At 36.3% G+C, this 21,995-nt stretch overlaps 1 protein-coding gene across 1 annotated transcript in view; it reads left to right on the forward strand.

The window, feature by feature from the left end:
* The window catches only part of LOC107730567 (inositol 1,4,5-trisphosphate receptor type 2), a 98,104-nt gene that overhangs the window by 38,728 nt on the left and 37,381 nt on the right, over positions 1–21,995 (forward strand). Inside the window, exons 38-44 of the mRNA XM_016541426.1 lie at positions 430–601; positions 1,320–1,358; positions 1,609–1,751; positions 3,244–3,352; positions 17,768–17,870; positions 17,986–18,173; positions 18,853–19,033. Coding sequence (XP_016396912.1) covers positions 430–601; positions 1,320–1,358; positions 1,609–1,751; positions 3,244–3,352; positions 17,768–17,870; positions 17,986–18,173; positions 18,853–19,033 — 935 coding nt within the window. The remainder of the gene's footprint in view (positions 1–429; positions 602–1,319; positions 1,359–1,608; positions 1,752–3,243; positions 3,353–17,767; positions 17,871–17,985; positions 18,174–18,852; positions 19,034–21,995) is intronic.

The raw sequence follows: 21,995 nt of genomic DNA on the forward strand, positions 1-21,995 counted from the left end.
ATATATATTATATATTCCATGGTTTAATTCTGTTCGGTTAGTTGTTAATTCTGGATAGACAGGTCTCAGGATTCATGTGGTGTGTATTTAAACCTGGTTTAACATTCTTATTTATGTACAATATTTATTAAATTATTGACATTTAATTCAAAAAGAACTGCACACAAAAATCATGCAACCTCTAAAATAAATAAATGAATAATGTATGAATAATAGATGTTATATCTGTGGAAACTGTCACAAAAGTTTACTCTTGCCTTAAACTGAAAAATACTATAAAAATGTCCCCAGAAAATAGAAGAAAAATACTGAAGAGTGTTTGCCATAAGTGTTTGAGAATATTAATATGTTTAACGTTTAGCAAGCTATATGTAAGAAAATGCATAAAGGTTATAAAGGCATCTCCATCTAACCCTGTCCAGCTAAGAGCCGGGCAATCCCCATTCCAGTGGACCTGGACGGTCAGGTCAATACCCTTTCACTAAAGACACACACCAGCATGGTGCAGCGCGCAGTGAAAGACTGGAAGCTGTCAACCCGCGGCCGACCCCGTAAGGAGCCTTTTGGGGCCCATGATTACAGGATCATTGAGAAACTACAGGTAACGTCACCTTCAAATCTAAAACTGTCACTGTTATTCGACCTCACAGTTTTATAAAGGCAACTGACCAATCAGAATCAAGTACCATATTTTCTGGAACATAAATTGCATTTTTCCTTATCATCGGAAGTGTGCTGCGACTATTTACTTTCAGTTTCAATTTAAGTAAATTAATTTAGGTTTGCCATTTATAATAAATGTTGTTTGTAATTAATGCCACTATAGTTTATGTTTGTTTTATACTTAAATAGTTAATTCCTGTTCTATTCTGGATACTATTAAATGTAAAAGATTTAAGTGAGGGAAACTGAAATACATGTTTATTGTGTTTATAATGTAAATTGTAAAGTGAAAACTTTGCGTTTACGTTTATTTCTTAATGTAATAATAACGTGACTTATACAACTATGCAATGTTTTTTTTATGTCAAAGTGTATTTATTCAAGATTTTAATGATATACAAAAAACAAACGTCAGCACAATTCAATTTTGACCCTGTGCAGCTTGTTTTCCCGGAAAATACAGCCTTCCAGAAAGCTATTATTTAAAAAAAAGTAACAATAATAGTATACCACATTGCGCATCGTCACTGATCCAATCATTAGCTTATGCTACACTGCTAATTAGATAACAGTAATAGTATTTGTGCATGTTAAATGTCTTCTGTCTATGACACTGACTACTGCTTTTGATTGGATGTTATGTGTATGTGTTTCAGGGAGTCATTGTGTATCTGGAGGAGCAGTTTAGTCCGCAGGTGCATGCAGAGTTTTCTGTATTAGTAGACGTGCTGCAAAGCCCAGAGATGCTGTTTCCTGAGTCTACGCAGCTCCGCAGTGAGGATGGAGCCTTCATGTCTAAGTGAGACATGCACCCACATCAAACTAATTAAAGGCGTGCGTCATACGCGATGAATATATTAAACAAGTCCAGTGGCAGTGTTAAATGTCTTCTGTCTATGACACTGACTACTGCTTTTGATTGGATGTTATGTGTATGTGTTTCAGGGAGTCATTGTGTATCTGGAGGAGCAGTTTAGTCCGCAGGTGCATGCAGAGTTTTCTGTATTAGTAGACGTGCTGCAAAGCCCAGAGATGCTGTTTCCTGAGTCTGCGCAGCTCCGCAGTGAGGATGGAGCCTTCATGTCTAAGTGAGACATGCACCCACATCAAACTAATTAAAGGCGTGCGTCATACGCGATGAATATATTAAACAAGTCCAGTGGCAGTGTTAAATAGCCATAGGTATGACATTATAAATCCATGAGAATTTCGGCTAAAACTCCAAACATTTACGTCAGCAGCACCCTTAACTGATTGTCTGTTGTATGTTTGTCTGTAAAAATGGGTTTAAAACATGTAAATGGCTATTTGAATTGAATTGAAAATATGTTCATGTTTGTATGTATGTGTTGGACCTGGTTGTGCTGTGATTAGTATACCAGCAGCATCATATATGAGCTATAAAATGTGTTTATTGTGAATGTGCCTGGGGTTCTGAGTGCCTTATATAAGCAATTATCTGAGTCTGAGCAAGATATACCTCTAAAATCACAGACCGTCTGCGTGTGATTATATAAGTCTACATGACTAGGACATAAAGCAGATTTCCTGTTTTATTTGTCACAACATTTTTGGACATTACATTTATTGAAATAACAGGACTTATGGAAAATTGTTGCAAAAACAATTCAAATACTTACTGAATTGAAAACAGTCTCAAACTGCCAACCCCACAGTATGTGATATTGTCATATGTGGCTGGACTTTTTTCTTTTAGTTTTTTTTCTTAAAATCCGGCTTGCAAATCAATTGATTTTATTTACAGATGTCAAATATATGGATTGATTACAATGTAGACTACTGTTCAAACGTTTTGGGTCAGTACGTTTTTATTTAATTTTTTACAGAAATTAATAGTTTTGTACAGCAAGGATGCATTAAATTGAGAAAAAGCAAAACAGTGAAGACTTTTGCATTGTTACAAAAGTATCCTGAAAACACGTTAATGTTAAGCAGCACAACTGTTTTTAACATTGATGAGAAATGTTTCTTGAGCACCAAATCATCATATTATAATGATTTATGAAGGATCATGTGACACTGAAGACTGGAATAATGATGCTGAAAATTCAGCTTTGCCATCACAGGAATAAATTATTTTGATTTGTAATAATTTTTAACTTATCAACATATCAGAATGATTTCTGAAGGATCATGTGACACTGAAGACTGCAGTAATGATGCTGAAAATTCAGCTTTGCATCACAGGAATAAATTATTTTTTTAAATATATTAAAATACAAAACAGTTATTTTAAATTATAATAATATTTCACAATATTATTGTTTCTACTGTATTTTTAATCAAATAAACTGCGTTGGTGAGCATAAATCTTACTGGCCTCAAACTTCAAATGACAGTAGTGTACTTTCAGTCCTTAAGTATTTTATCAACTGTTAAATACCAGTTTTGTCATGTATCTACCCTTTTAATGGGACTGTTACCTTCATAATCTATTGTTCTCAAAGAATACACATTCTCAAACATTTGTAGTTGATGTGACTGGTCAAGTGGCCAAGTTGATATCCTTGAATTATATTACATGTTTAGTGTGAAATATGATACAATATTTTCTCTCAGGCTCATCAAACACACCAAGAAACTGATGGAGAAAGAGGAGAAGCTGTGTATTAAGATCCTGCAGACCCTGCGAGAGATGCTGGATAGGAAAGAAATATTCGAGGAAAAGGTAAGTGTGGTGGGAACTTTCCGTAACCTTATTCTGGCCTTTTTTGCTCACACTTTTTTTTTATGAGTGAATATATTATCTTAGACTGTAATTATGAGAGTGGGAAATGTATGTTGGTTGGCCAGTAACCACCAGAAGAGGTCGATAGTGCCAAAACCAAGGACTGTGAACCTGATGAACCCTGTGTTGGCTGTGTTTGCTGTGTTGTTGTATTATAAACATTATGACATAGTTTTTATGATATCACAGTGAGTGGCGGAATGTCAGCACTTATTTTTGCTTAAAATCTTACTGACCTCAAACTATTCAACAGTAGTGTACATTTAGTCCTTAAATAATTCAATAACATCTGACTGTTATATAAAATCCAGTTTTGTCACGTGTCTAGCCTGTAAATGGGACTGTTACCTGCTTAATCTATTGTTCTCAAGAAATACAATCTCAGCCAGCATTACTCCACTAAACACAAAGAATTATATTCTAAATATTTTAGGTTAAAAAATAAGATGAAAATGTCTTTTGATACATCATTAATTGTATGTATTGATTATAGTTAAATGCATGGTTGCAAAACATTTGTAGTTGATGTGACTGGTCAAGTGGCCAAGTTGATATCCTTGAATTATATTACATGTTTAGTGTGAAATATGATACAATATTTTCTCTCAGGCTCATCAAACACACCAAGAAACTGATGGAGAAAGAGGAGAAGCTGTGTATTAAGATCCTGCAGACCCTGCGAGAGATGCTGGATAGGAAAGAAATATTCGAGGAAAAGGTAAGTGTGGTGGGAACTTTCCGTAACCTTATTCTGGCCTTTTTTGCTCACACTTTTTTTTTATGAGTGAATATATTATCTTAGACTGTAATTATGAGAGTGGGAAATGTTGGTTGCCATGCCAGTAACCACCAGAAGAGGTCGATAGTGCCAAAACCAAGGACTGTGAACCTGATGAACCCCCCTTGTGATAAGTTTAAAAGTATAAAGGCACGGTTCCATTAGCGAGATTTCAGCACAATTTTGCATGCAAAAACAGGTCTATTTTCAATAGTATAGCGACGTATGAAGTACAGCTTTCAAACCAAGCAGGTTTCTTTTGTTTTGTGCAGCGAAATGTTGTGAGGGAACTTTTTCACCCTCACACAAAACTCCCGATCACACAGATTTCTATTAGAATGACTGAAATTGACGATGAGGAACAGTAGATGTTACTGCACCTTAAAAGTTGTTACGTCTCTCTACCACAAAATATTTTTTCCATGTATGTTTTAGTTTTGGAGCATACATTCTCCACAGGGTTTGGCTGTGTTTGCTGTGTTGTTGTATTATAAACATTATGACATAGTTTTTATGATATCACAGTGAGTGGCGGAATGTCAGCACTTATTTTTGCCAGTTGGAACATATTGAATCAGCATTTGTTAAATCAGAATTTGTTGAATCAAAAATTTGCCTGTGAAATTTTGCCAAGCAATGGTAAATGTAACCGCATATTATTCAAAGCGACTCTCTATTTAAGCAGGAAGCACACACTGTATAAAGACATTGGTAGATGTCTTGTATTTTATATGTACAATAAACAGATTAATTACAACGTAAAGGGAAAAAAGTTGAGATAAGATTAGAAAGCATGAAGTTTGTGAATGCCAGAATGCCTGTCTATCAGTCATGTCCAAAGCAAGACTCAAGTCAGCACATAGCCCATGCATTATGATAACTAAATAGTGAATAAATTACTGTAGAGTGATTCCTTATACAAAGTGCACAACAAATACACTAAACACGGAATCTTAAATACGTGTGACGCACTAGAACAGACCTCGTTGCTCTTGCCTTTCTCACACGCACATTTGAGAGTCTTCTTGCAGTGGACTGTTGAAAGTGCATACCGCCACCTATTGCATGACACCGGCATGACAGCTGATGAATCATCGGTGGATCTGGCTTAGGAGAGCCGATATGATTAGTTAAAAAAAGCTTAATCGGCCCCGATCCTTGAGATCGGCTTGGGACATCCCTAATTATGATATCACAGTGCGTTGCAGAATGTTGTAAACGTAACATACAAGACTTGTGACTAATTTAGAAGTGTAAAGGTGTGGTCAAATTAGCGATTTTCGGCGAAATTTCATGTGCAAAAAACAGGTCCGTTGTTTATGTCGAGCTGTATGAAGCACAGATCACACAAAACTCACTTTCAAACCAAGCAGTTTTATGTTGGTCAGCGTGATAAATTTGTGTGATAACCTTGAACGTGAGCGAAATTTGTGCAGGGAACTTTTTTTATCCTTGCGCGAAACGTCCAGTCGCACAGATTCCTTTTAGAACGGCTGGAATTCACCCTCAAAATTTCGCTGAGCAGCGATAAACGTGGCCACACATTAAAAGGGATTTGTTTCGTCTCTCCACCAAAAAAAAACAAAAACTGGTTTGCGCAATTCCACATCTGTACGTGTTTGTTTATTTTGGAGCGTTCGTTCTCCACTGGGTTTGGCTGTTTGCCATGTTGTTGCATCATAAACATTATGACATCATGGTCATTATGACATCACAGTGAGTGGCGAAAAGTCTTAAATGTATTTTAAGTTTAGAAGTGTAAAAGAAGTGTAAAAGTGACTCGTTGGATTTGTTCCATCTCTCCACCACAAAAAAGATAGTTTGCGTAATTCCACGTCCGTATGTGTTTGTTTATTTTGGAGCGCTCGTTTTCCACGGGGTTTGGCTGTTTTGCCGTGTTCTTCCCGCCCTGAGAGTGGTGCTGCGGTTTCATGCAGGCCTGCTCGGCACAGACCGCCTGCTCCCCGGGGAGACCGAGAGTAGGAGGGCGAGCGAGGGAAAGAAGGAGGGAGGGAGCGAGCATGTGAGAAGCCATGTGAGGCAAGAGAAAAAAGCGTGGCACAGCAGCAGGCGGAGGGATTGGAGAGGCGCGATGTCTGCTGAGTCCATGAGGCGATGGAGCGGGGGGCGTTTACGTAACCAGCCTGCAGTGTCTGAGCCAACCTCACGTGGCTCATCATGTTCTCGCTCTCGCTCACTCGCTCGGTCTCTCCCATCATTTAGCTCTTGTTTATTTCAGTCTTTGTTTTTGGGTTGAAATTCTCTTTCTTTCTATCTCTCGCCAATGACTTGGTGATTTGGTTGCTGAGCAGCAGGTCATGACTCACGAGCAGATATAATTGGCCTCTCTCTCTCTCTCTCGAATGATCACTTGTCAGCGTGGTGAGCTGAACGTGAGCATGTGTCTGCACACAATGTACAAAATGTTTAAAATGTCAAGCAGGTGCTGTTGTTCTGCTGTATTTTAGATATGTGGTAATGGCCAAACGGTCACAGCAGAGAAAGCTGAGCACAAAGCTTCAAAGTGGCGAGAGTATCCGTGTATTTTCCTGTGTGTTTATTCAGTTTTTGACACTATAGAAGAAGTATGTGTAGTTGTGTTTAGGAACATTTGACTTGTGGTTCCAGGGAGGGTGTGGTTTTGACTGTTCTAATTTTAATTGATTTATTGACTTCTCGCTCTCGCTCGGTCTCTCCCATCATTTAGCTCTTGTTTATCTCAGTGCTTTTTCTCTTAAGTCTTTGTTTTTGGGTTGAAATTCTCTTTCTTTCTATCTCTCGCCAATGACTTGGTGATTTGGTTGCTGAGCAGCAGGTCATGACTCACGAGCAGATATAATTGGCCTCTCTCTCTCTCTCTCGAATGATCACTTGTGTCAGCGTGGTGAGCTGAACGTGAGCATGTGTCTGCACACAATGTACAAAATGTTTAAAATGTCAAGCAGGTGCTGTTGTTCTGCTGTATTTTAGATATGTGGTAATGGCCAAACGGTCACAGCAGAGAAAGCTGAGCACAAAGCTTCAAAGTGGCGAGAGTATCCGTGTATTTTCCTGTGTGTTTATTCAGTTTTTGACACTATAGAAGAAGTATGTGTAGTTGTGTTTAGGAACATTTGACTTGTGGTTCCAGGGAGGGTGTGGTTTTGACTGTTCTAATTTTAATTGATTTATTGACTTAAATGATTTATTCATGCATCATTTTTTTTTTTATTGTGTTCCCTCGTAATCTTTAATCAAAAACACTAACTTCCTCTAGCCCTCGCAATAATTTAAATATTTTCATGACATTGTCATAAAAATAAACTCGGAATAAAGTTTTCTATAATTTCTAATTAGTTTTTAAATTTCTAATAGTATTGGGACCACATTCCTTGCTAACTACTGTGTAGTCACTTTATTTATCCGTCTCAAAAGTTTGAAAAAGGTAGTTTCATCATATGACCCCTTTAAGCTAGCACATCAAAAAAAAAAAAGTGTTTAAATCATGTTCTTGTCTTACCCCAAGTCACCCTGGTAAACCTACAGTATTTAATTTTATATTTAGAGCTGTCCTTTCATTCCACCCTATATCACTTGCAATTTCATGTTTTAGCCACAGGTGTCAAAAGAGGGCCCAGATTTTTGTATTGCATTTTAATGCATTATCTCTTACACTGTTGAAAATTCTTCCTTCTCCTTGTAACTGTGTTTTTGTATTTGTAAGGGTGTTGTTTTTTTCCCGTCCCACCCTCATTGTTTAAATAAGTCATCAAGCATGGTGCAAGAGGTGTGTGGTCACCATGGAAATGAGCCCAGAACATGCTGTACTGCTCCTTTTCATTTAAGAGTCAGAAAAACACACCTGTAGATGATCCACAGGAGGTCCAGAGTATGCAGCAGGAGTAAGCTTTAGTGAGGAGGCTAACTTTTGGAGCAGTATGTTCTCAACAGCTTAGATCATGTTCTCTATTGATATTCATCCTGGTCAGCTTGTTCTGCATACACACCATTGGAAAACACCGTAGTTACTTCATAGGGATATTTTTAGAATAGAATCTTCAATAAATGGAAAATCCAAGCAGGCCCAGTGGAATTTGCTTAGTACAGTGTCTGAATCTTTCCCACATTATTATTTACAGGCCATTACTAAAGTATTACAGCTCAACTAAATATATAGGCTGCATTTGTTTGATCGAAAATAGTGAAAACAGAAATATCTTAAAAAATGGTTCTCTTTCATCATCTCGTGTTCGAGATCCACCTATGGGAAGGGCATCCGTACCTGACCTCTGCAGAAGTATCCAATTGCACCAAGTCTGGCTAGACAGACAGAAGCGTGCAGCCAATGCCAGGTAAGGCTACACCCCCTTACCTGAGAGCATATAAGGCCTGCACGCGACGATATTCTCCAGTTGTCATTCGCTTCTCGCGATCTCTGCACTTCACAGCTCGGGTTGGATTTATCACTGCTCACTTTTCGTGTCTTCAGGAGGACATATCGTCAAGATCAGCCTCCGCCAGACGTGACAGTCTTTTATTCAGCCCAGAAAAAGCTGTTTTTGCATCCTGAGCCGCCCACGCTCTGTGATTATTTTCACCTGCTCACAAATGAGCCAACTGGGCGCATGCGAGAATGCCAGCGCTTCTCCGGCTCTGGTGGGGACACTCGCGAGTTACGACTCGACCTGGCAGACTGTTTCGGCTCCCAAGTGGGTGATGCGAACTGTAATGCAGGGCTACAGACTGCAGTTTGTAATAAAACCCCCACATTTCAACGGCGTTCTTTCCTCTCACATGGAGGAGAGTGCCGCTCACATTCTGAACGAGGAAATCTCTTCTTACGACAGTAACCTATTGTTTTCTAGTGATATCAGAACTCCAGCTGTTTGCATCACTCCGCTTGCGGTATTTCTCACGGCGAGTGTCATTGGCGGATGCCCAAATACATTAGAATTTATTAAATAATACTGTGTTTGTGCCATGGAATGTAGTTTTGATAGTTTTTAGGTGAGAATGTACTTGTTTAGACTTCAAATATGCAGTTTGTTAATAAAGAAAATATCTATTTGAAAATTTGCTTCAACGTTTTCGGAGATGTGAGCTCCAGGGTGTCAGTGGCTGTTTAGCACTCATGAACCTGCCGAGAGCAACCTTACCTCAGCCAGATCTTCTGGAATTTGCTGCTAGTTCTGATGTCTCTATAGTGGTTAACCATGAGGTATAATTCGTTATGGGTAAATCTAATGGGCAGTCTTTGGCCCCATGCACTGCATTGTGCAAACTGTAACTGTTGTAGGGCTGTTTTTCAGGGATTGCCAAGACATTTTGGACAATCAAGTCAAGTCGAGCTTTATTGTCATTCCGCTACATGTGTGGACATACAGTGGAACGAAATGTCGTGTCTCGCAGGACCAAGGTGCTACATAAATAAACATAAATATAAACGTACAACACTAGACGTAAGAACAATTTTTAGACCTACATAGCTAACTTTCTGAAGCAGTAGTCTAACTATACATATACTATAAATAGTTGACTATACATACACATAACCTAAGACAGACTATACAAGTACTTTACATAATAACTGTGCATGATATTGTGCAAAAGAGGTATTTAAGGTTAAGAAGTAGTGCAATGTGATTTGTTGTGCATTCACAAGTAAACATTTGTGTTATCTTATTAAGTTCTTGTAACATGGAGTGTTTATAAGAAAGTGTCTGGTGCATTTAGAGAGAAAAGAGTGTGTTTCTACAGGTGATTTGTCCAGTCTACTCACCTGTGTGTAGCACACTCAGAATTGCACAATGTTTTCCTTGAAACGTGGAGTGTTTATAAGAAAGTGTCTGGTGCGTATAGAGAGGAAAGAGTGTGTTTTTCTACAGGTGGTTTGTCCAGCCCACTCACCTGTGTGTAGCACACTCAGAATTGCACAATGTGCTTGAGGTTTTCACATTGAACAATGCTGTGCTTCCATCTTTGTGAGAACAGTTTGGGGAAGGCCCTTTTCTATTCCAGCTAGCTGTGCCCCAGTAAACAAAGCAAGGTCCATAAAGACATTGTTGGGTGAGTTTGGTGTGGAAGAACTTGACTGGCCTGCACAGAGCCCTGACCTTAACCCCATCGAACATGTTTGGGATGAACTGGTGTAGGGTTGTGACGGTGAGGACATTTTCCCACCGGTTAATCGACGTGTGATAACACCGGTAATACCGGTATCACCATGGGGGCGGGGGCGTTCCCTCTTTTCCGAATTTAAGTATTTCATATAAAACAAAACACAACTTAAATCAATTTACAAAACTATAGCCTGCAGAAAGTCAGGTTATTTTAGTTGAAACAAACAAACTGGGAATAATTTAAATACATTGCAGAAAGCAAGCAAGAATGTTCCCCATCACTGAAGCGTGCCGTAACTTCAGTCTAGCACAAGTTCTGCAAACAATCACTCAAGCACACTGCAAAATGAATCTCTTACTTGCATCGTATCTGCACTTTGTTGTTTATGATGAGAAAACTTGTGAGAGCATGTACACTGAACAAAACTGCATTTTCAGCAATGACTAATCTAAACTCCCCTGATTGGCCATTGCATTCATAAACTCAAAAGAAATGTGTGTGATTAGTGGTTATAATGCTCAACTCTGATGCAAAGTGAGCAGATCTAAATAATAAACACTTTTAATTCATTTTCATTTCATTTCATCTACATATATGCAACCGTTTTAATAGATTTAAATTTAAGTTCTAATAGTTTTTCATTGTGGTTTTGCATCCTGGAATGCTTTTAAGCTTCAAAAACGATGCAAAAGCACTATAAAAGTGAACTATTTATCATTTCTGAGTGAGCTATCCTTTAATAAATTAACTAGTATCTTTCTCTCATTCTTTTTCCACTATCTTACCTGGTTTCTGTTATGCAAGATCTCGACTCTGAGAAGATGTGGTCATGGTGTTCATGTCTAGACTGCCTGACGAGATTTTAGGTGTATTGATTTTTCTCTCACACTCTTTCTCTTCCATAAATCTGTTCCACCCAAAGTCATACTCCTCCCTCTGCTCTTAAAAATGGGAGTGCATCGTAGAAAAGTTTCAGTCCATTAATTTTAAAGTGCCAATGAAGTTGTTTTGAAGGCCTTTTGTGTTGTGTGAGATGTTTACACAACCGCTTCAATGGATAAAACACATAAAATTAGTTCTCTGGCTTAAATCAGCAGGGGATGCTTGGTTGTCATACCCCTCACCTTTCACAGACTTTAATAATATAATTGTATCACTCTCTGAACATATATTATTATACTGCAAATGTTTTTTCGGTCAGAAATGTAAAAATATTTTGAAAAACTTTTATACTCACCAAGGCTGCATTTATTTTAATTAATTTTATGTTTATTTTATATCTATTATATATTATATGTATTGTAAGTGTCCTGTGCTTAGGACTGAAGACTCCAGAATCCTTTGAATCCTTTAGAAATCATTCTAATATGCTGAATTGGCATTCAAGAAATACTTTCTTTATTATTATTAATGTTTAAAACGGTTGTGCTGCTTAATATTTTTATGGAAATCATTACACTTTTTTTCAGGATTCTTTGATCAATAAAATTTCAAAAGAACAGCATTTATTTAAAATATAACTTTTTGTGACGATGTACTATAAAAGTGTTTACTGTCACCTTTGATCAATTTAATTAATATATATTAAGTAATATTTGGTAACACTTTAGTATAGGGACCAATTCTCACTCTTAACTAGTTGCTTATTAGCATGCCTATTATTAACATATTGGCTGTTTATTAGCACTTATAAAGCACATATTCTTTTTTTTTAAAGTTATATTTATGGGCGATTTCTGCCTTTATTGGGACAGGAGAGTAGAGAGGTGACAGGAAAGCATTGGGTGGAGAGAGAGGGGGGCAGGATCGGCAACGGACCGCAAGACGGGAATCGAACTCGGGTCGGTGTGAGCGCAGTTGCGCTGCATATCGGCGCATTAACCATGAGGCTATTGGCGCCGACATAAAGCACATATTCTGCATGACCATATTCTATATCCCTAATCCTATCCAAAACCTAAACTTAGTAACTACCTTACTAACTATTAATAAGCAGCAAATTAGGAGTTTATTAAGGCAAAAGTCATAGTTAATGGTTTGATAATAGCGAGAAATGGACCTTAAAATAAAGTGACATACTATTTATGTAATTAATACATATATATGTGTAAATGAATAAATTTTGTCATCTTTTTTTATACTTCTATTTAGTTTTCTCCATTTTTCCCTCCTCTATTCAATTTTTTAACACATCCAAAACTTGGAGAAGAAAGCCTGGCAGCTGTAACCTTAGAGAGGAGACCCATGTGTTGTAACGGGAGGCAATATGACCCAAGGGTGTGCCTTGAGGCCTAAGACAAGCCCTGATTTGATGAGTCCAGCAGCGCAGAGCACCCCTCCCTTTTGCTGTCTCTCTCTCTTTTATTCTCTAGATCCCTTCATCCTGAGTTCTCAGGTACCTGCATACAGCAGTGGAGGGCTTTTTTTGAAGCTTGCTGGAGCATCCCAGGCTTAGCCAGTCCAGCCGCAGTGTGGCGTGCCCGTGCACATTTTAAAAAAAGTCAGCCTGTCTGTTTTTTCCTCCCCACTGCTCTATCTATCCCTCTATCTTTCCCTCACCTCCCCTTCTCTCTCTCTCTATCTCCTATCTGTCTTTTTTTTGCTCTCTGTCTCTCTCTCTCTCTCTTTTGTCCTCACTTCACCTGCGCAGGGTTTTTTTTCTCTGCCATGCAGCAGCAAACGGATGAGTCAGACTGGCACTGCTACCTTCATCTCTCACTTTCCTCCTCGGTCTTCCCATCAAGTCCTGTGCAGAAGTGCAAGAAAGACTGCAGCATCAGGAGACACTAAACTCCCCTATTACAGCTGGTTTTGTAGGAAAGAGAGCAGCTTCTAGTAAAGCATGTCCAATTACAGTGAACAGGTGCAGAAAATGATATGAAGACGCCCTGAATATGGGCAAATATGGTTCATTATGATGGTTTCTGAAACTTAAAGGGATAGTTCACCTAAAAAATGAAAAATCATTTAGTCACGCTCATGTCGTTCCAAACCTGAGTGACTTACTTTCTTCTGTGGAACACAAAAGATGATATTTTGAAAAATGTCTCCGTATTTATTTTCTTCCATATACTGAACAGTGGAAGTCGATGGTCGCCAAAATGGTTTGTTTACCAGCATTCTTCAAAATATTATCATTATATTATTCATGTTCTGCAGGAGAAAGAAAGTCATACAGGTTTGAAACCAGCATGAGAGTGAGTAAATGATGACAGGATTTAAATTTTTGGATGAGCTATTTCTTTAATAGAGTACGTGTGTGTGTGTGTGTGTGTGTGTGTTTGTTTGTGTGACCGCTCGTCCAGACAGTGGAAGCAGACACAGTCTGTGCTGACTGCTGATGAGTGTTTACTGAGAGAGTGGGAACAGCAACAGCACGTGCTTGTCAGAGTGAGAGAGAAAAGTGTCTTCTCTCTGTGGCAGTTTGCCACTCTTGTGTCGGCGCATGCCTGGCCACACGGCCACCCTGGGTTTCATTATCCTCCTGGGTGACACAGTGTGGAAGGGTGAAGTCAGTAGAATGTCATGTTCTGTCCACCACCTTACTACTTTCCTGGCCATCCACAGGGTATTCATGAACAGTTATTTGCTATTTAATAGTCAGTTGCAGGTGTTGTTAGCAGGAGGGACATTGTCGTTCTGGCATTTGAATGGACAAAATTGGTAGAATGTATTGTGCAGTTTGAGTTGTCAATATTTTAGTCTATTTTTTCAGAAGGGAAATAATGTAAGTTAATATTTAGAAGTAAACTAACATTTTGACGACCTCAACATTTTATTTTATCCAATTTTTTATTGTTGTTAATTATTTTATTTCATTTTTTATTTTTATTTTTTTTAAATAATAAAATAAAATAAATATTTCAGTTTTTCATTTTTATTTTATTTTATTTTGATTGTTTTTATTAATTTTTTATTTTATTTGAGCCATTTTATTACTTATTGGTTTTATTTTATATTCCTTTTAGTTTTTATTTATTTGTCACTATTCTATTTTATATTTTAATTCGATTTTTTATTTTATTTTATTATTTTGTTGTATTTTATTTTAGATTGTTTTATTAATTTTTACATTTTTTATTTAATTGTTTTTATTTTTTATTTTTTATTTTATTTTTAATGTTTGTCAATCAGTGTTCGGTAAGTTACTCTCAAAAAGTAATTAATTACTAGTTACTAATTACATCTTCAACAGTGTAATTAGATTACTGTACATTTTACTCTCTCCAAAAAGTATTTAATTACTTATTACTTTCTAAATCCTATATCGACCTCAACAAGTTAATGATACAAGGATAGACATGAAACAGTTATTTTAATTCTTTCAAATAAATAATAGATAACTACATGAATTATTCTGGTCACACTTTAGATTAGAGTGCAATTCTCACTATTAACTAACTATTAACTATTACTTTTGCCTCAGTATACTCCAATTACTGCTTATTAATACTTAGTAATGTAGTTGTTAAGTTTAAGTATTGTGTAGGAATTGGGTAGGATTAAGGATTTAGAATAAGGTCTTGCAGAATAAGACATTAATGTGTGTGTTTAAGTAATAATTATTAACAGCCAATATCCCAGTAATATTCATGCTAATTACCAACTAGTTAATAGTGAGAATTGGACACTAAAGTGTTACCAATATTCTTATTAATTCCAAAGTATTTAAAGTGAGATGGGTACATAAAAGCATGCATTTTAAGGTTAGACTTTAAATTTGTATGTTAAATCCACTATTGTATATGAATGTTCTATAGTCTATAAGTTCAATTACATAAAACGTAACTGTGATTAAATTACAGAAAAAAATAAGAGTAATCCATTACTTTACTTTTTCTAGGGAAACGTAATTAAATTACAGTAACTAATTACTTAGTAATTAGAAGACATTAATATGTGTTTTTTTTAAGTAATAATTAACAGCCAATATCCCAGTAATATTCATGCTAATTACCAACTAGTTAAAAGTGGTAATTGGACACTTAAATGTTACCAATATTCTTATTAACTCACATAAAAATACATAAAAAAGGTACATAAAATCATGCATTTTAATGTTAGACTTTACATTTTTATGTTAAATCCACTATTGTATTGTATATAAATCTTCTACAGTCTATACAGTATTAAGTTCAATTACTTAAGAAGTAACTGTAATTAAATTACAGAAAAAATGAGTAATTCCTTACTTTACTTTATCAAGGGAAAAGTAATTAAATTACAGTAACTAATTACTTGGTAACTAATTACACCCAACACTGTTGTCAATAATAAAATAAAACGAATATTTCAGTTATTCTTTTTTATTTTATTTTGATTTGTTTTTATTAATTTATTGAAATTTTTATTTGAACCATTTTCTTATGGTTTTTATTTTATATTCCTTTTTGTTTTTATTTATTTTTATGCCACTTATTTTATATTTTAATTTTACCTTTTACTTTATTTCATTATTGTCATATTTTTTATTTTATTTTTTATTTTTTATTTAAAAAATGTTATTTTATTGTTTTTATTTTATTTTTAATGTTTGTCAATAATAAAATAAAATAATAATATTATTGTTCGTTAATATTATTTAATTGTTATTTTAGTTATCAATATTATTATCAGTTATTAATTTTTAGTAGTATTTTATTTTATTTTTATTTGAACCATTTTATTATGGATTTTATTTTATATTCCTTTTTGTTTTTAATTGTTATGTCCCTATTTGATGTTATTTTTTTATTTTATCTTTTATTTTGTATTATTTAAGATTCCTTCATGAAGTGTCATGTCAGTTGTGAAGACTCTGGTGTAATAAAAGTGGCCGTCTTTGATATTTCTTTTAGTGACTGTCACTATAGTTACAGCTGTTATTAACAGCCTTTGCAAGATGTGCTTGACTTCGCTATTCCTTCATACAAATGCTGTTTGACCCGTTCTTGCAAGCTGTCGAATGAACAGGACAATTGGAGAGTCACACCTGTTGGTAAATATGTTTGTCGATCCCAAACACTGACTGCATGAATGCAGTCTTTCTCTGTCAGTCTCAAAAATAGCTGGAACTATCCCTAGCCAGATGTATAAAAGCAAGAAAATGAAGGAAGGATACAAAGAAAAGAAAGAACATTCGGCCAGGAGACAGAAGAAGGGAGAGACGATCAGTACCATCCCGCTCCCTCTACTGTGTCTTCCTCGTGATCTCTCAGCAAGCCGCCACCAGGTGTTACATAACTCTCGCTCTCTCTCTGTGTTAATCGATCTCGCTCGCTCGCTCTCGCTCTCTCCCCCCCCCACCCTCGGTCTTTTTCACACGTTCAGTTTCTCTCCCACTGGGAAACAGATTTTCAAGGCAGCCGTCTGCTCTCTACCTTCAGCACTTGCCGTCTCACCCTCTGCCTCCCCGAGGTTTCGCTACACTTCTGGCATAATTACAGCAATTACTACAGTTTCTACTAGTTATGTAAAAGTTCTCCCATGCGAGTGTGTTTTTATCCAACACAGTTGGGTGGAAAACACTCAAAAGTGTGAAGAGAATCAAAACGGACAGGAAATGAAGTACTCACCACTTCACACAGTCTGCTATGAATCTTTGCACTAGGTTGTCAAAAAATGGCTTTTTTAATTACAAAATAATAATAAATTAAGGAATGTTATGGGTTCAGCTATATTTTATTATATTAATTAAGGTTATTATTTTCTGTGTTAATTTTCTGCCTCAGTGTTTTTTTTGTTTTTTTACAAGTGGAGCTAGGGTTGTAATGTTAGTGATAAATTCATAAAATATTAATTTTCTAAGATGGTCTCCAAATTTTATTATTTTAAAAAAAAAATATTATTATTATAAGTCTCTTATGCTCAGCAAGACAACATTTACTTGATCAAAAATACAGTAATATTGTGAAATATTATTAAAATTTAACATTAAAACAACAAAATATGCAATCTAAAATTATAGAAAAAATATATTTTAAAATGTAATTTATTCCTCTGATGGCAAAGCTGAATTTTCAGCAGCCATTTATTTAGTCTTAAATGAAATGTCCTTGAAAACAGTATTTTAGTAGAAACAGTGATGTGTTTTTTTCTGGATTCTTTAAATAGAACGTTCAAAAGAACAGCATTTATTTAAAATACACATTTATGATGGGTTTTTTTTTTTCCATCATAAATGTCTTTACTGTCACTTTTGATCAATTGAATGCATCCTAGCTTAAAAAAGGAAAAAAATACTTTTTGATGCCAATTTTTTTTAATTGTACTGTGTATTTTTTATTTTATCAGACATCTTATATAGGCAGCTGCAAGTTATGGTTTACTTTAATGTGCAGAATATACTGTAGTTTCAAACCATTTCTAATTTTTCAATTATATTTTAAGTTATAGAATAATGCCTTTCTGAATGAGGTTTCATGAATATTTGAAAACATTTTCATCACTGAAAAATCCACTCTAAAGGATGACCCAACTGCCTTCCTCTCTGGTCTCAGGGTAACACACTGAGGAAGAGTCTCCTTACACACTACTTTGGCAGCCATCGGCCCCACGCCATAGCCCTGGAGTACAGTGGCGGGAACAGCTCTTCCTCTGGAGGTACGTCTCATAAATGACCATCAGCAGAAGCACTGGTGGCTCACCTTATGCATCCCCTCGCCCAACTTCTGCTCATCTCATACTTGACTCAACAGTGTTCTGTGTGTGTACATAGGTGGTTCTCCAGGACAGGACTCTGATAAGCCAGGCACTAGCGTAGTAGACATCCAATGTGCTCTGGACAACGTTGGAGCATCCGAGCTGGTCATCGACCTCATCGTCAGCACTAAGAACGACCGTATCTTTGAGGAGAGCATTTTACTGGGCATTGCACTCCTGAGAGGAGGAAATACACAGATTCAGGTATAAACAGGACACACATTCACAACGGGACATCTGTAAGATTCAGGTGATGTCATTTTTAGTGGTCGACCGATAATGGTTTTTTGACAGCCGATGCCGATATCTAAGTGAAAATGACATGAATATGACAGTGGGCAAATGCATAAAACGCAGCATAATTTGAAATCACGAATTTAATGTTTAAAGCATTCAATTAGCACAGACCAAAAGTCACGCAGAGAACACACTTCACAAGATCTCACAACAAGTTTGTAAGGTTTGTGAAATTTTATTTTCATTAGCCATTCAAAGATTTGTTTAAATAATGTAAATGCATATTTGCTGAATGCTGACGGCAAACGAGAAAGTATTATAATGTTTGCCTTTCTATTACTAATAATATAAAAGCAATCGTTATAATACTATTTGTATACATTTTAAATCCTTTGTTTAACAGTTGTATCGGATTATTAGACAGACTTTTATCCCTATTAGACAGAACAGTTAACGACGACAGCAAACAAGAGGGAGAACGTGAGCGCTGTGTGCTCAGGCGCTGCCGCACTCAGCGCCGTCAAAATAAAAGTCCGGCCTCGAACGCATCGGCCAAACAGAAAAACTTATCGGCCGATATTTGAAAAATGCCAAATAGGCGATATATCGGTCGACCACTAGTCATTTTCTGCATGTCTCCCTGCAGAACTCTTTCTACAATCAGCTGCACAAGCAGAAGAAGTCTGAGAAGTTCTTCAAGGTCTTCTATGATCGAATGGAGCTGGCGCAGAAAGAGATCCGCTCCAGTGTGTCAGTCAACATGTTTGAGCTCAGCTGCAGGAAGAGAGAGGAGGAGGGCGAGGGCTCTGGAATCAGACATAAAAAAGGTATACGTCCGCTTTCTCTCAGGTTCTTTCTGTCTAAACATGAGAAAAAGATTTACAAAAGCATAGTGAATATTATTAAAACGGTAAAGAAATGTTTAATTGTATTTCACCCTAATAGCAAAAGAACAATATAAACGATAATAATTAAAAGGCACAGTATGTAAGATTTTAGTAATAAAATATCCAAAAACAACTTGCTCAGTGTAATATATTTCATGGAGTTCTGTAGTTACGTTATCCCAAAAGTTCCCAAGTATTTGTAAATCCAGAGAAATTCCAAATTTAAATAATGGCTTGTCCATGGTCAATTGTCACCTATCAGTGATGTAATATCCGCGCTATCCTCAGTTTGTACAAGCATGGACAAAAACGCCGCTGCACAGGTAAACTAAATCCATTATGGCTGAAATGAAAAGTGTTGACTGCAACATTAAATTTAGATCTGCCAAATGTTGCATTGTGGTTTTTTTAACGCGTTTTTACAGTATTGCGCATTGTAACCAATCACTCACGAGTCTGTTGATCTTATGAATACAATGGCCAATCAGAGGCATTCAGATGAGTCATTGCTAAAACGCCGGAGATTATGTTCCGTGCGCGCTGACTGAATTCTCCTCTCGCGAATTCTCTCATCATAAACAGCAAAGTGCAGATGTACGTATGATGCAAGTAAGAGATTCATTCATCAAACAGTGTATAGACGGCTTTAATGATTATAAGGGGAGTTTTTTGAGAGTGCTTAAACTCACGCTAGACTGAAGTCAGTTATAATGTTCTTTGACAATGTAAATGTTCTTTGCTCGCTTTTGTATAATTTCTTTGCTGTTTGAATAACTGTGGAACATACAGGTAATAAAAAAATTCATTACCTCATCCGTGAACATGATTTGTGAATTCCATGATGGTGAAAACGACATCTCCCATCGTTCCATTCTCCTTCATAGCAGCAAAAACGTACATATTGTCCCCACTTTTCACAAAAACAAACCTGTGTGTGTGTGTGTATATATATATATATATGGGTGTAACGGTACGCGTATCGTGTACCGAACAGTTCACGGGCAAATTCCAAATGGAAGTGATCAATTCCTATCCCCTTGGAGTGGGGACTTTGGAGTGAGCAGGGCACGTGAAATAAATAAATATCAATCAATCAATATATTAATATATATAATTTATTATATATTTTATTTTTATTATTATAATTATAACATTTTCTCTTTTTTCTTTCTTTTTTATTGAGTAATGAGAACTTATTGAGTAATGAGAATACACAACAAAACTCATAATGGTCCACAAAAAATGCCATTGCTTATTTTTGCACAATATAATTTCTTGTTTTTTCCCCCATTTTCATTTTGGAATTTGACCTTGGTGAAATTCACCTGGAAATGTTTCTCCAGATGTTTTCAGAAGTTCACCTTCATACTAAAATAATGTGGCTTAAATCATATTTTTTTGTGTTTGAACACAAGGTTGATAAATGATCTGAATGAAAAGATTGATTGAGAAGTTACCATGGAAACATGTTTGGTATAATCTGAACTGGAAGTATAATAATAATAAATCTGGTAACTACAGTGTGGTCTATGGACGGGCTTCATATGTACCCATTAAGATGCTGCATTTGCACATCATGATCTTTTTGGACGACAAGTGAAATAGGTGGAAAATAAAAAAAAATGCTATTTTGACTGACTTTGGTGCTTTTTTGGAAATGTATATCTAACAAAGGATGGCCCCAAAAGACCACAAACCAGGTGTGATGTCTTAAAGTCTAAAAATAAACCATTAGAAGTCACTCTTTCAGTCTCTCGCTGAAAATAGAGATGTGTCCTAATTGCAATGTTCTGCTTTATCATGCTTAATCCTAAAAAAAACGGCCTAGACTCTCTAATGACATGCTGCGTCTGAACTAAAAGTATGTCATTGGTCCCCTGAATACCCCATTTATCACAAACAAGTGTGCCTTAATGTATAGCTGTTCATGTGAGTGCAGTTCTGGCCTGAGGCAGCGTAAATGAAGAGACTATCAGGCATATGAATAGTATCTGTCCCTATTTCAACTGCTGCGTCATGTGAGGGGTCGCTGGCACCTTATCAAAGGCCTGCTTGTTCTTTTTAACACTTCATCGAAAGAGAAACGATTTCAAGTTCGCCTCGTGTAGTGCACGAGACATGACCGTTTGATAAAGAGAAATATTGTTGACCACTCAAGTTTTGCGTAAGCTTCAACTGTGCCTAAATATACATCCAAAAACAACTAAAAATAATATTTTCTCTCGATATCAGTACCTACAATGTGCTGTGGATGACTTTGAATAGATGTATCAATTCTCTAGCACGTTGTAGAGGACTCAATCAGTACATTGTCCAAAAATGTGTGATTTATTGAAGGAAAATAATAGTGGCAGTTGCTTACTATAAACATTGAGGGGAACACGTTCTCTAAATATTCAGGATGTTAGTCGATCATTATGGGGCTTTTAGTGGCAAAAAGTGACTGTCTTTATGAGTGAATCATTGATTCATTCCCTTAAGTAATTCATTTGACTGACTCTACAGTGATTCATTCTGGAACACACTTGGTGAATCATTTGCCTGGTGAATCATTTGATTGATTCAAAAATACTGATTTGTTCAGCAACAAACCACAGTGAATTCAATTCAAGTTTATTTGTATAGCGCTTTTCACGATACAAATCGTTGCAAAGCAGCTTTACAGAAAATTAAGTTTCTACAATTTATTTAGTAGTAGCTTGTCAGTGGTGACTGTCAAATTGATGTACATATGGCAGAAATGTACGGTAAAATTCAGTTAATGACGTAATCAAACAGACGATGAACACTATTAACAGCAATGATTATATGTTGCAATCAAACTTGTAGCAAAATTTGGTAGTTTATGTTGTTTCAGGGTTGGCATCATCTGAGGTCCTCTGAGGGGTTTGCATCATCTCTT

The sequence above is a fragment of the Sinocyclocheilus rhinocerous genome, unplaced genomic scaffold (genome assembly GCF_001515625.1).
Source record: "Sinocyclocheilus rhinocerous isolate Xijiao unplaced genomic scaffold, SAMN03320098_v1.1 scaffold13, whole genome shotgun sequence".
In the NCBI taxonomy this organism is placed as follows: domain Eukaryota; kingdom Metazoa; phylum Chordata; class Actinopteri; order Cypriniformes; family Cyprinidae; genus Sinocyclocheilus; species Sinocyclocheilus rhinocerous.